Source organism: Lactuca sativa, chromosome 7, assembly GCF_002870075.4.
Source record: "Lactuca sativa cultivar Salinas chromosome 7, Lsat_Salinas_v11, whole genome shotgun sequence".
NCBI classification, from domain to species: domain Eukaryota; kingdom Viridiplantae; phylum Streptophyta; class Magnoliopsida; order Asterales; family Asteraceae; genus Lactuca; species Lactuca sativa.
In genome coordinates, this window is record NC_056629.2 from 20,015,711 (window position 1) to 20,028,955 (window position 13,245).

Below are 13,245 nucleotides of genomic sequence, written 5' to 3' on the forward strand. Positions count from 1 at the left end.
GCTATTATGGTGTAATGCAAGAAGAATAAACTTCAGCAAAAAGAGAAAGAAGAGATCCAGATCCATTGTTGGCTCACCTTGTTAGAGTTCAACAAACTTGCTCAAGCCATGGGTGATACCTAGATGTTAGTAACAAAGTCATACATCTAAATGTTTGCAAAACCAATGATTCTGCTGCTGTATACGATAATTAATATAGTAAAATTACCAAACTACACCCAACGTTAATCAAATATTTATTTGGGTTTTGTTGTATATATCAAGGCATCAGAAGACCTCCCCTTCATAATCCGAAATCACAACTTTATCTATAATTTTCTTCTTAAGTTGTCTATAAAGGTAAAACAATTGTGTGAAAAAAAATAAGCAGATTCAATGTAAGACATACACAATATGTTCTCATATTACCTAGGCGTTAGACTACAAATCATTTGTCTAATCTTTGTTTAGTACCAAATGATATACACCAGAGGATTTTTATACATGCTTCAGTTGACTTGATTTTGCATAAAAATGCATAAAAGTCAGTTCCATCTTCAGCATGGAAGTTCGTTATAACCCGGTTCAAAGAAACAAGCACAGTTTAAGTTTTAAGATATATAACATTAAAAACACAAGAATTCATTACACATTTCCATAAATGAAGCTAAAAGGCCACATTACAACAATCCATTTAAGAGGATTTCAATCATATTAGCTCGTTTTGTAAGGAATTTGAGCCTACATTTTTCATTCATAGCAGCTCAATCCTCAACTAAAACAACCCAAAACATGATTATACATATACACCCTGCATAAATTTTTACATACTAACACTTTCATAAGGTCAAATAGGTAAAGGATCTTTTAGTCACTTTTGTCCCTTTAACCTCCATTTCTACAACACAAAGAAAGAATTAAAACTAAAATATGCAAAAACATATTTTCACCATTTTACCTATAAAAGAATACCTCTATAAAAATAAGAAGACCAACTTTTTTTCTACAGCTTGTAAATAGACGTCCTCAAGTGCTTACTTTAGATTAACTGAAAGATATAAATTAATAGTTAGAAACTACTACAAAAATGAAAGTAAGACTGAACATGAAGATTGGATTTTATTTTTAATATTCACCTTCCACTTCTTCAACCAACTTTACCATCTTCTGCAGCTTCCTTCTCCATACAATCCAAAAAAATACTCAGTAAAGAAGATATCCGGTTCAGATTCCCCAATTTTAAAAAACCCAATTAGGGAGGTGAATGTTATCATGCTCGGAGCCATGGAAGCAGAGGGAAACATGGAGCAAAGAAGATATCACCCTTGCAATTCAAAGAATATTAACATCATAAGCGGTAACTTTGTAAAAACTTCACATCATTACCTTTATAAATAGAATTTTTGGGGAAAATTACCTTTAAGGTACTATCTTCAGGTAGAGAACCTGAAGATATCACCCTTGTATACATTATATAATTTGAGATGCAGGCCAAAAATCTCTTCTGAACGACCAAGTCATAATGAGATTAAAAACCATTCTCAAACTTTCATCCACTCTATTCGCTATAATGCATTGGAATAATGCCTAGGAACTCAATATTGCCAAAAGTGAAACCATAGATCCAGAAAATACCAAAAAATCACAAAAACATGCACATAAAAACTTGATAAAGAAAAGAATAACACAACAATTCTGACTAAATGGTCATTACCTTGGAAATTTTTCCATGTGTGATTTTTTGAACCTAATTCAAAATCCAAGGGTGTAGATCAATTTCTATGTGAGTGTTCCATCAATGTTGAGGGTTTTGATGAAGAAGGGGAGATCGATGAGGGAGGGAAGAGCAGGTCTGTGGCATGTTTCTGTCAGCTCAAGTTCTATATTTGTCATCTCATTCAAATCAAACAAGATAACCTGAAATTGAACATGGATCAAATCTTTTACCAAAAAGTATACAAATCAAAATCTAATAAATGTAGATGGATTCGATTGGCTCAAGCCCAATTTTTAAATCAACCAGAAAGTATCCCGATTTACAATAGTTGATTAACCTGAACACCAAAAATGGAAAGCAGTCAAGATCTAGAGAGGGAGTGTAACAGTAATAATGATCATGGATTTCTTAGCAGACTGAGAAATAAGAAGTAAAGGAGTAGCATCTCTAACATGATACCAACTCGGAGAAAGTGATTGTAGGGCATTGATGGCGTTGACGTGAAATTAGGTTTGTACTTATAAAAATAAGGAGCGTATCATCGTAATATTTGTCATTAAAATCCAATTTTTTTTTGAAAACATGAGATCAATGTTGCTAATTCATCTTCTTGACCGACCAAGACCACTATCGGCCGTGTATTGAATGGAAAGCAAGAAAAAAAAAACTTAAGAAGAGAAAAAGATGATGAAATATTCTTACGATTAAGAAAAACAGTGAACTGTGGACATCGTCTCCATCGGTCATGTCTGCTCTCTCCACCTATAATTCAGAAAAACACACAAATACATACACAAATATACACGTAAATATGTAGAATACAATCACATATTAACACAAATAAACGAAGCAGTACTTTAGGAAAAAAAAAACAAAAGGAACATACCTCTATCGTCTGTGTGTGCACTAAACGACATCTGGAAGGAAAAAAGGTCGCGAGTGCTGGTGAGAAAGACGATGGTGATGATAATCTTCGTCGTTGCTAAATACGATGGTAGTGGGTCATTATATTGTCCGAAAGGAAGCAAGACATATACCAAACGAATGCACTGCATTTTCTATAGAGAAAGATGAGAGAATGCGATGTAACAGCTATGGTAGAGGTGCTCATCTCCACTTCAGAATCACTTGCTATAGTGGAGGTATTCATCTCCACTTCAGAATCCCTTCTCGGCAAGGAGAAAAATGTATTAGGGTTTTAAAGCATTTGTGTCGGTGGTTTAGTGTAGTTCGATGGTTATGCTGAAGGAGATGAGGTATGGTGGAGGCTGATGATCTTTAGGGTTATTCTAGAGAAAAGAATTAGCATTTTGGGGAGCGGAATAAGCATGAAACAATGGGGTAATGGTTAGAGCATCCGGTGTACATTGCACGAACGCGTCCGTGGTCTACTTGGCCACGACCCACGGCCGTGCACACCACCCCGGTGGTTCGTGGTGGCTCGTGGTCGTGGCCTTCCGTGGCCCGGACAACGAATGCAAACGACCAATCGAATTCGTTTCTTGTGTAGCCGTTGATTTGTATCCGTTGTGTAGCCGTTGTTAAACGGCTAAATTTATAAAAAATAAATAAATAAATAATTTATTTACCTATAAATACCATACTTTTACTCCTTATTTTTTACACCATTCTTTTCTTTCTCTATACACAAACTACACACTACATCTTCACAACCAAAAATCATGGATCCCAACCAAAATACCCCTCCAAACTACCGAAATCGCAAACCCGATAACGCTTTTGCGTTAGACACAACACCTCGACAATTCCCGACGATGGAGTCACCTCAAGGCGGTTTTATCAATCTACTTCAAAGTGGTTCTCCTATCCAACAAACACCACTTTTCCAATAACAATATCAACCTTTTCCGGCTTTCCAACAACAACAAATGCAACAACAATACCAACAATTTCAACAATTCCAACAACTACAACAACAATCGTCACAACAACAACCACCAAGCTCACAACCACCACTTTCGCCGGATTTTGTTCCGGAAATGCAACCTTCACCACCACCTCAACCAAAAAAGAAAAAAGGAAAAAAACCGGCCCGACCCACTACCAACCAAGAAAGGGTCCCATGGACAAAAGAAGAAGAAGAAAAGTTAGCGGAGGCATGGGTGGCGGCTTCCGAAGATCCAATTGTAGGAGATAGCCAGACGTACGGAAGTTTTTGGGAAAAAGTCCGAGCCATTTTTTACGAGTTAATGGAAAGTGAAGCTCGAAATGCCGATCAAATTACGTCGAAATGGCGAGATATTCGATTAAAATGCACCGATTTTGGAAGAATCTACAACAATCTCCTAAACATACGCAAAAGCGGCTCGAACGATTTTGATGTTTTCAAGGCGGCCATGGACCAATATGAAAAAACAACGCCTACACGCAAAGTTTTTCCGTATATGAAGCCGTGGCTAAAATTGAAAGACTCCCCAAAATGGAAAGAGCAAACGGAAGGAAGTTCCCAATCTTCCGGTTCAAAGCGTTCGAGAAACCCCGATGGAGCTTCTCAACAATCGGACGGCCGAACACACATCGACATCAACGACGATCCGATAGATCTTGAAACCGACCAACCTCTTCCTCGGCCTGTTGGAAGAAATAAAGCAAAAAAAGCGGCGTCAACATCTTCGAATTCTAGTGTTATGGATATGTTCGGCGATAAATTTGATCGATATGTGCAGCTTCAGGAAACGAAGGCCGAGGTGATGACTCGGATGGAACAAAAAATGATCGAAGCACAAACATCATTTCAAGAGGCACAAGAGACACTCCAAACAAAAACCGATATGGAAATCTTGAAAATGAAAGCGGACGACCTTGAGGGCGAAGACTTGGAACTTTTTCTAGCAATGAAAGAGTCGGTTCGAGCCCGACGTAGGCGTAGGGGGTAGTTTATTTTATGTATGGTTGGAATTTTTAGTTTTTTAATGTTTTTTTTTTATTTTTTTTAAATTAACTAATGTAATTTTTATTTTGATTGTTATTTTTATTTTATTTTTTAATTTCAATTAATTTAGTTTTTATTTAATGTAATTTGGTATTTTAATTTAATGGAAAAATAGTATTAAAAAAATGTTTTTAATGTATTTTTGAATTAAATTTAAATAAAAAATAAGGTGGAGTGGTGTTTTAATGTATTTTTGAATTAAATTTAAATTAAAAAATGAGGTGGAGTGGTGTGTTTAGTGGTAAGTACCCCATGTATGTGGTAGTGGAATGTGGTGATGATGTGGCACCCACCACATATGTGGTATGTAGTGGGTATAACGGATGGCCTTATTGGCGATTCAAATTTCTAACTCCCAGAAGCCGAGATATTGGGGAACGTGGAGATACCGAAAAAGATAAAAACGTCCGATATTTTGGCTAAAAGTATTGACTAATCAAGGGAATTTAAAGGGTATTTGGTAAAAAAAAAAAAAAAGGTATGCGAGAGGTTAAGATGTGCATTAGTTTATTGTATATTCAGCTTAAAGCTTTGGATAGATTTGGAGGTCTTAAATCTATTCTTAGAAATAGTAAGGTTTGTATAATAATATAGTAATATATATATATATACATATATATATATATATATATATATATATATATATATATATATATATATATATATATATATATATATATATATATATATATATAGGGTAAAGTGAATATACCCTTAAGGGTATATAAATTTAGGTACCCAAACACACCATAATACATCGTTTTGTTTGATATATTCATTATAATGTTCTTAAACTTCAACCTCTAACTTGATTTACTTTCAAGATTTTCGAAATTTCATTATTATCTTTCTCCTACACCACATCTTTTTGTCGAACACCTACTGCGCTTTATATATTGTAGTTGAAAATGAAAATTATGTAGAGGAAGATAAATATGTAATTTATAAAAATCATGGACGTAAATCAATTTAAAAGTTAAATTACAATAACATTGTACAATTAGAATGTATTATATGATATAAAACGACGTAGTATGGTGAGTTTGGGTACCTAACCTTATATACCCTTAAGGGTATATTCACTTTTCCCATATATATATATATATATATATATATATATATATATATATATATATATATATATATATATATATATATATATATATATATATATATATATATATATATATATATATATATATATAATCATTTAGCTATTTTATCGTAATATATTGAAGTCAGTAACTTGGATAACTATTTCTTATCTATTATAAGTTTTGAGATGCATTTTTCATATTATTTTTGTCGCAAGATATTTGTAATAGCAAATGTCAAACTTTGAAAACCAAATATATTCATAACTTAAATGTAGAAGTATTTATAAGGTGAGGCTTTGATTTAATATATTCTACCTAATATATTAATCTATCACGACAGATCATTCTGACACCATCAACCATCAACCACTCTCACATACCATTTTATCAAAATATATAGAACAAAAAACGGATGTTGACTACTAGAAAAAGAAAAAATGTATCATGATAACACCATCAACTATCAACCACTCTAACATACCATCCGATATAAGATCAAACTAGCAACGTTTATCCAATAGCAACAAAAGTATTAAGAGACTCTAACTCTTTATTAGTTAATGATAGACAATCCATCGATAATTGGTCTTGTTATTTGTAAAATAATTTGATTACAAGGATTTACCACTAAATATTGACAAATTTGTCGCTAAATTTTGCAAAGCTTTCCATCATTTATTTGTCGTCATCCCTTCGTTGATTTGGCACTAAAATCCTTCGCAACCACCCTGATTTCTATATCAACATCATACAATTTGTCAATGACATGAAGACATTGAAGATGAACCTTTAGATGTCTTAGATAATGATGTGTTTGAGTCATTTGCTAGTGAATAATAGCCTCGAAAGAAATTGTTAAAATCCATTCGAAAACCAATTATTTTTTGGGTTTGAGGAATTTTCTTGGATTTGTTTTTGAAAGGTTCCTTTCCTGGAAAAATCCTCACTTTAGTTGGGCTTGATTCAAATAAAGGCATTTACCCAGTTGCATATACCATTGTAGAAACTGAAAATATTAACTCTTGGACATGGTTTTTGGAACACTTAGGTGATGGCTTGGATTTGAATTTTTCGTCTAACTTCACCTTCATTTCAAATCGGTAAAAGGTACCTTTTAACTTCAACAAACTTTACGTTTTTTATTTCATTTACTAACTTATTGTACTCACAAGGAATCTTGGTTGCAATAAAGAAGCTTTTTCCATCAGATGAGAAAAGGTTCAGTTTAAGACATGTGTTTGACAACATGAAACTCAAACACAAGGGAGATAAATTGAGGGAAGTAGTATGGTGCTGTGGAAAATTATATAGCGTACCAAAATTAAATAGGGCTATGGAGAACCTGAAAAAGATTAACCCAGAAGCCCATGAGTGGTTAAGTAAAATTCCTGCAAAACATTGAGCAAGATCCCATTTCTCTGGTAAGTATCATACTCTTTTCATTAACATATTTAATAACTGATTTCACTAATTCATTGTTTGGTTTTATACATCGGAAGGGTAATCAATGATAGTTTGACAAATAACCTGTATGCATGATGTATTTAACTCCAAGTTAGATGAGGTCAGAGACAAGCCTATAATCACTTGTTTGGAATATATTCGAGAATACCTCATAAAGAGAATAGTAAATGCTCATAAAGTTCAAGACAAATGCAATTGTTCTCTAAGTACAACTGTAACAACAATCTTAGAAAACAATAAGACAAAGGAAAATCAGATAAAGGTTCTATTCAGTGGAGCAGATAAATATCAAGTGACTAGTTATGGATGGAGAAGTATGTTGTGTACTTGAAAGAGAGGAGTTGCACTTGCAGGAAATGGGACATTACAGGTATTCCATGCCAGCATGCTATTGTTGCAATGTATGATAAGATGCAACATGGGTCAAAATGTGGAGATCCTGAGGCTTGGGTGAACAAATGCTACTAGCATAGTACATGGAATGCTATGTACCAACACACAATTGACCCAATAAATGGAAGGAGCATAGGACCTAGATCTGATTGCCTAACAACCCTTCTCCCACCTAAACATCACAAAAGGTTGGTTGTTATACATGTTTTGCATAATTTAACTTGTAACTATTTACTAAAGTTGTTGATGTGTATCCTTATAAATTTGGTTATAGGTTAGCAGGCCAAAGAAAAAAAGGAAGAGGGCAGCTGATGAGCCAAGTCAAAGTACCAATTTAAGTAGGAAATACTTGACAGTCACTTGCAACAAATGCCATAACAAAGGTCACAATTCTTGGATATGCAAGGGACAGGGAGGTCCTAGTGAAGTTGGTAAATGGAGTAGACAAATGAAGGGGAAAGTTGTGGTAGTTTAGTTTGTAGCTTTAAGTATGCTTTTGCTATTATGTCTAAGTATTTAACATGTATACTATGTTTGGTTATCGTATGTTTGTAGAAACAGTTACTTTTGATAGGTATTTTGGGTATTGTATGTTTGTAAACATGATATTGCACTTACATGCATTATGGTTAATGGTATTTTGGTCTACTATGTTTGAACTAATTTTTTTGGGTAATGTATGTTTGTAAGCATGATATTGCACTTACTATGTTTCAATTTTGGTAATGCCACTTTGTTAGCTAGTTTTTGGTTATGTTATTACACCTTAATAATCAACTTTACACTTACATGCAATCAAATTGACAATTTGATTGCTTGCTAATACCAGTTCACATTAAAACTAAACATCAAACTTACATTATATTAAATAATCATTACATTTTCTTGTCCTAATATTACATACAATCATAGAGAGAATCCTTCAAAGACTATAACAAAAAAGGGACCAAAACACTGATTCCAAATCACAAATTTCCCCCCAAATGCTTTTTGCTTTTTTACTTGAAAAGGTAACACACCAAGAAAAACAACCAACTCACACAAAGTAACCATTTCACCATCATCAATCTTGCTTCCAGATGGTTTCTTCCATGCAACAACCCCGGAATCACAACAGTTGACCTAGGGCACATGGGAGGGTTGAACCATCTAAAAAGCCATTATCCTCCTAAACTTGAGCATGACCAGAATCGATGACCAGGGTTCAGATCAGTCCATGATGTCACCAAAATCGACGACCTTCCACAGTGGCATATCACCATCGTCTTTTTTGGAATAGAATGTGAGCGTGGAGGGAAGAACAGAAGAAATGAATGAGAAGTAGAAGGAGCTAAGGCTTATATTATAGATTTTGATGCACAACAAGATGAAAAGACAAAAATACCCCTATACTAATGATACAAAAGTAACAGGGTTAGGGTCAAGGACCAATCGCGCAGTGAAATGAAACCATAAGGACCAGTGGCATGACTTTTTTCTAGAAAATCCTCAAAGTGAGAAATTCTGTAAACCATATGGACTAATTGTGAAATTTTGTCTAAAATCTATTCGGGTAATGCTCGCCATAGTTACATTTCATGACTTTGAAATTTGGTAGATGGATGTCAAAACCACTTTCCTTAATGGGAAGTTGGCTGAGGATGTTTACATGAGTCAGCCATAGGGTTTTGTTGATGCAAAGTTTCCCAATAGAGTGTGCATGCTTGATAAATCCATCTATGGATTGAAACATGAGTCTCACAGATGGAATCTTTGTTTCGACGAGAAAGTCAAGGAGTTTGGTTTCTCTAAAAGTGACGATGAGTCTTGTGTATATGTCAAAGCTAGTGGGAGTATAGTAACCTTCCTAGTATTGTATGTTGATTACATACTTATAGGAAGTGATATTCCAACTTTGCAAGAAGTTAAGTCTTGGATTAGAAAGTGTTTCACCATGAAGGATCTAGGAGAGGCTGCTTATATTCTCGGGATAAGGATTCTGAGAGACAGGAGTAAAAGACTAATTGGACTTAGTCAAATCACATACATGGAAAAGGTACTAAAGTGTTTTAGTATGGAGAATTCCAAGAAAGGAGAACTGTCTATCCAAAGTAATACCAAACTGAGTAAGACTCTAAGTTTGAGTACTAATGCAGAAATAACAGAAATGAGTCAGATTCCATACGCTTCCATCGGTGGATCTATCATGTATGTTATGACATGTACTCACCCTGATGTGTCCTTTACTTTGAGCATGGTCATTCGTTATCAGGTAAATACAGGTAGCGCACATTGGAAATCAGTCAAGAATATTCTCAATCATTTGAAAAGGACTAAGGACTGGGTCCTAGTACTTGGTGGCAATGATACATTGAGAGTAACTAGGTATAGTAACATCAGCTTTCAAACAGACAGAGACAACTTTCGTTCTCAATCTGGCTGGGTGTTTACCTTAAATGGAGGAGCAACTACATGGAAAAGTTCCAAGCAAGAGACAATGGTTGATTCTACCTGTGAATCAGAGTACATAGTGGCAAGCAAAGCATCAAAGGAGGCAATTTGGTTGAAGAACTTCATTAGAGATCTTGGAGTTGTGCCAACAATCAAGGAGCCAATATAAAATTTCTATGATAATGAAGGAGTGGTTGCCTTGACAAAGGAACCAAGAGATCATGGAAGATCAAGACATATCGACATAAAATACCATTTCATAAGACATAGAGTAGAAGAAGGTTGCCTCGTAGTGAAGAGGGTATCATCTGAAGAGAATCATGTAGATCCACTCATAAAGGGTCTGAGTAAGGTTAAACACATCCAACATGCAAGGAGCATTGGTCTGAAAGATGGTATTACTTTTAGTAATTAGATAGTTAGTTTGAAACTTGTAACAAAGTAAATGTAATTGACTTTTGGTGATTAAATAATAGAGAATTATTTATGAGTTTGTTTACTACCTTTTGTCAAGTGTTTATTTTTTTGTTTCATTTTTGCATGTTTTACTTTTTGAATAATTCGATTATTCAAACTCCACAATCGATCATATATTTGGAAGTAAGTAGTTAATTAAGATTGTCATCAATTGATCCGTATATTTTCTAAAGAGTTTTAGACATATAAATGGTATTGCTACAATGTTCATGAGTACCTAGAAATGGAGATTTAAGTATCAGATTAACTCATACTCAGAGAATTACTTCATGGAATTTATCACTAATAATTCTGAGACAATAATATCTTATAATCTTTAAACGGAGATATATGAGTTGTTTACAAGTCGGTTACACATTGATAATACGTAAACGAATCAGCAACTTGATGTTATAAAACACATTGTTGTTCATGATTTGATGAGTAAATGGTGGAAGCATATAAGTCAAAGTTTATTCGTTCCTTTTGCCCTGACGGGAAAAGCGATATCTCTAGGCCTCTCAGTGATTTGGTGTTGACTTATAGTGTGGGGCCCGACCTGGACTAAATTGATGTGTTTGATTAGAAGTTCTATAGCATTACAAATCGAAAATCGGAAAATGAAGTATTGGACAATGAGATTGATTATGTTACATGTCTCATGTCCAAATGATATTTGTAGAACGGAGGATTATATGATCACTTATCTTAGGACACATAACTAACTAGGTCAGAGTTCGACAACAGCTTTTGGAAGCTACGATTTGCTAATCAGTTTAGATGTTGTACTGGAAATTATACTTACAAACTTATCCAAGTGGAAGACTTTTGGATTATTTGTCTAAGCCCATAACTATAATTAGTATAAACTTGAATTGATAGTACCATAGTCCTTTTGGGTTGCCCTCAAACCTAGCAATTGGCTAGGATGATTCTTTTTTGAAGAGAGCGGTTGGTTTATTATTTGATTAATAAATTGAAATGAATAATTTATTAATATACTATGAGAATAATATATTAATTAGAAATAGTAATATTTAAATAATAATTAATCATAAATTAATTTGAATTAATTTCGGGATTAATGGATTTAATTAAAATTGTAGGGTCTAAAGTGAAATTGTTCAATAGTTGAGCAACAGGCTCCTAAACCTTCCACCAAGAAGGTGGATGGTTTCAAGAGGATAATCTCATGTAGATAAATAAGGAGCTAGATAATTACCAATTTGAAATATTATTATTATATTCAGATTAGGGTTATCCAGGGCATTCTTGTACCAGTATATAAAGGACCCTAGCCCTTCATATTTCGGCCACTCATACCTTTAGAGAGCTAGGTCGAAATTATTCCCTCCTCCATCCTCCTTCCATAATCTCTTTCGTGCTAGCTTGGGTGTGAACCATTAGAAGCATAGTGCTTATAGTGCTTGCTTCCAATGCTTTAACATAACAAGTATCATTGTTATTTGCTATAATAACAATAAGGTATGTAATTCTAAACACTTTTATGTGACTTTTGAAAGTTACTTAAGAATCCTAGGGTTCCTATTTTGATGTTCATAGTCATAGGTTCAATTGTGAAAACATAGATCTTATTTTAGGTTGTATGCACACTTAAGATTTTTTATTTTTATTTTTATTTTTTATTTACATATATATATATATATATATATATTATGCCTAAAACCCATCAAAAAAAAAAAAGAATTACTCGTATTTATACTAGAAATGAAAGAAACCTAATCTAATTCAAAATCCTTAAATAAGGAAACTTTCCAATTTTAACCTTTGAACTCTCTAAACCGATTAACCTAATAATCACCTCTTAATAGGTTATTCACACAATTCAGTCACATCAGTGTTGAATCACCGTCTTCCTAAGCCGTCCCGACTTTTCCCAGACACCGAACTCCACCTCGGTCATGTCCAATGTCCTTCATACCCGAATGTTGTTTGTCACCACACATAATCCATTTGTGCATAAGACTTCTGTGATAGAGAGTCTTCTTCCATTGATCAAAAGAACAAAGTTACCCGCTTTTACCGTATTCTTTCACATGCAAAACGAATCAAACCCTGAGCCTCCTGCTTTGACAGATCTTTTCTGTTCGTTTTCTCATGCAACTACGATTAATCTCTCTTTTTTCATGTGACCTACCCACAACCTACCGTTTGATTTTACTTTCAATACCTTACTTACCTTTGATCACAACTAATAGCTACGGACTGCCTATGTTCATCATCGGTTACCTCTCGCTGTCTCGAATGGTGCTCCTTGTCTCCATATAACAACGGTTAACCCGAAATAGTTTATCATCTCTGTCTCCTGCTGTAAAACAGTCTCGAAACAACTCTTGTTGTCCTGAACCTTCTTGTGCGATCTAACCTTCTGTTTGTTGCTCCCCACAGAAAAAAAATTCGTTGCCAAACACTCTGCTTCCATTACGATGGCAATCCCGCACCCAAAAGCTTCTCCTCTTCGAAAGTCGACTCGCAAACCAGTCCTCTACAACCTTCGCTCTGATACCAAGTGTAAGGTATTAACCTGGTAATGCCTTAATGCCCAAAAAAAATATATGCAACAAGTAGAAGAAACTCATAGACTAAGTAATTACTTTTAAACTAGGGACGGACGTAGGATTTCACAGTAAGGGTGTCACGGGAAATCAGGGGTATGCGCTATAGTAGAAAAAATGAAAATTTGAAAAAATTTCGAAAAATTTTCCACTGCGCCCGAAAAGTCAGGGGTTGCCGGT

The 13,245-nt window shown here is 34.4% G+C and overlaps 1 protein-coding gene across 1 annotated transcript; it reads left to right on the forward strand.

The window, feature by feature from the left end:
- Window positions 1-3,696: 3,696 nt before the first annotated feature.
- LOC111891047 (glutathione S-transferase T3-like) lies at window positions 3,697-4,593 on the forward strand. Its single transcript, XM_023887135.2, has one exon. It carries the CDS (start codon window positions 3,697-3,699, stop codon window positions 4,591-4,593), a length of 897 nt encoding a protein of 298 aa, XP_023742903.2.
- Window positions 4,594-13,245: the final 8,652 nt, after the last annotated feature.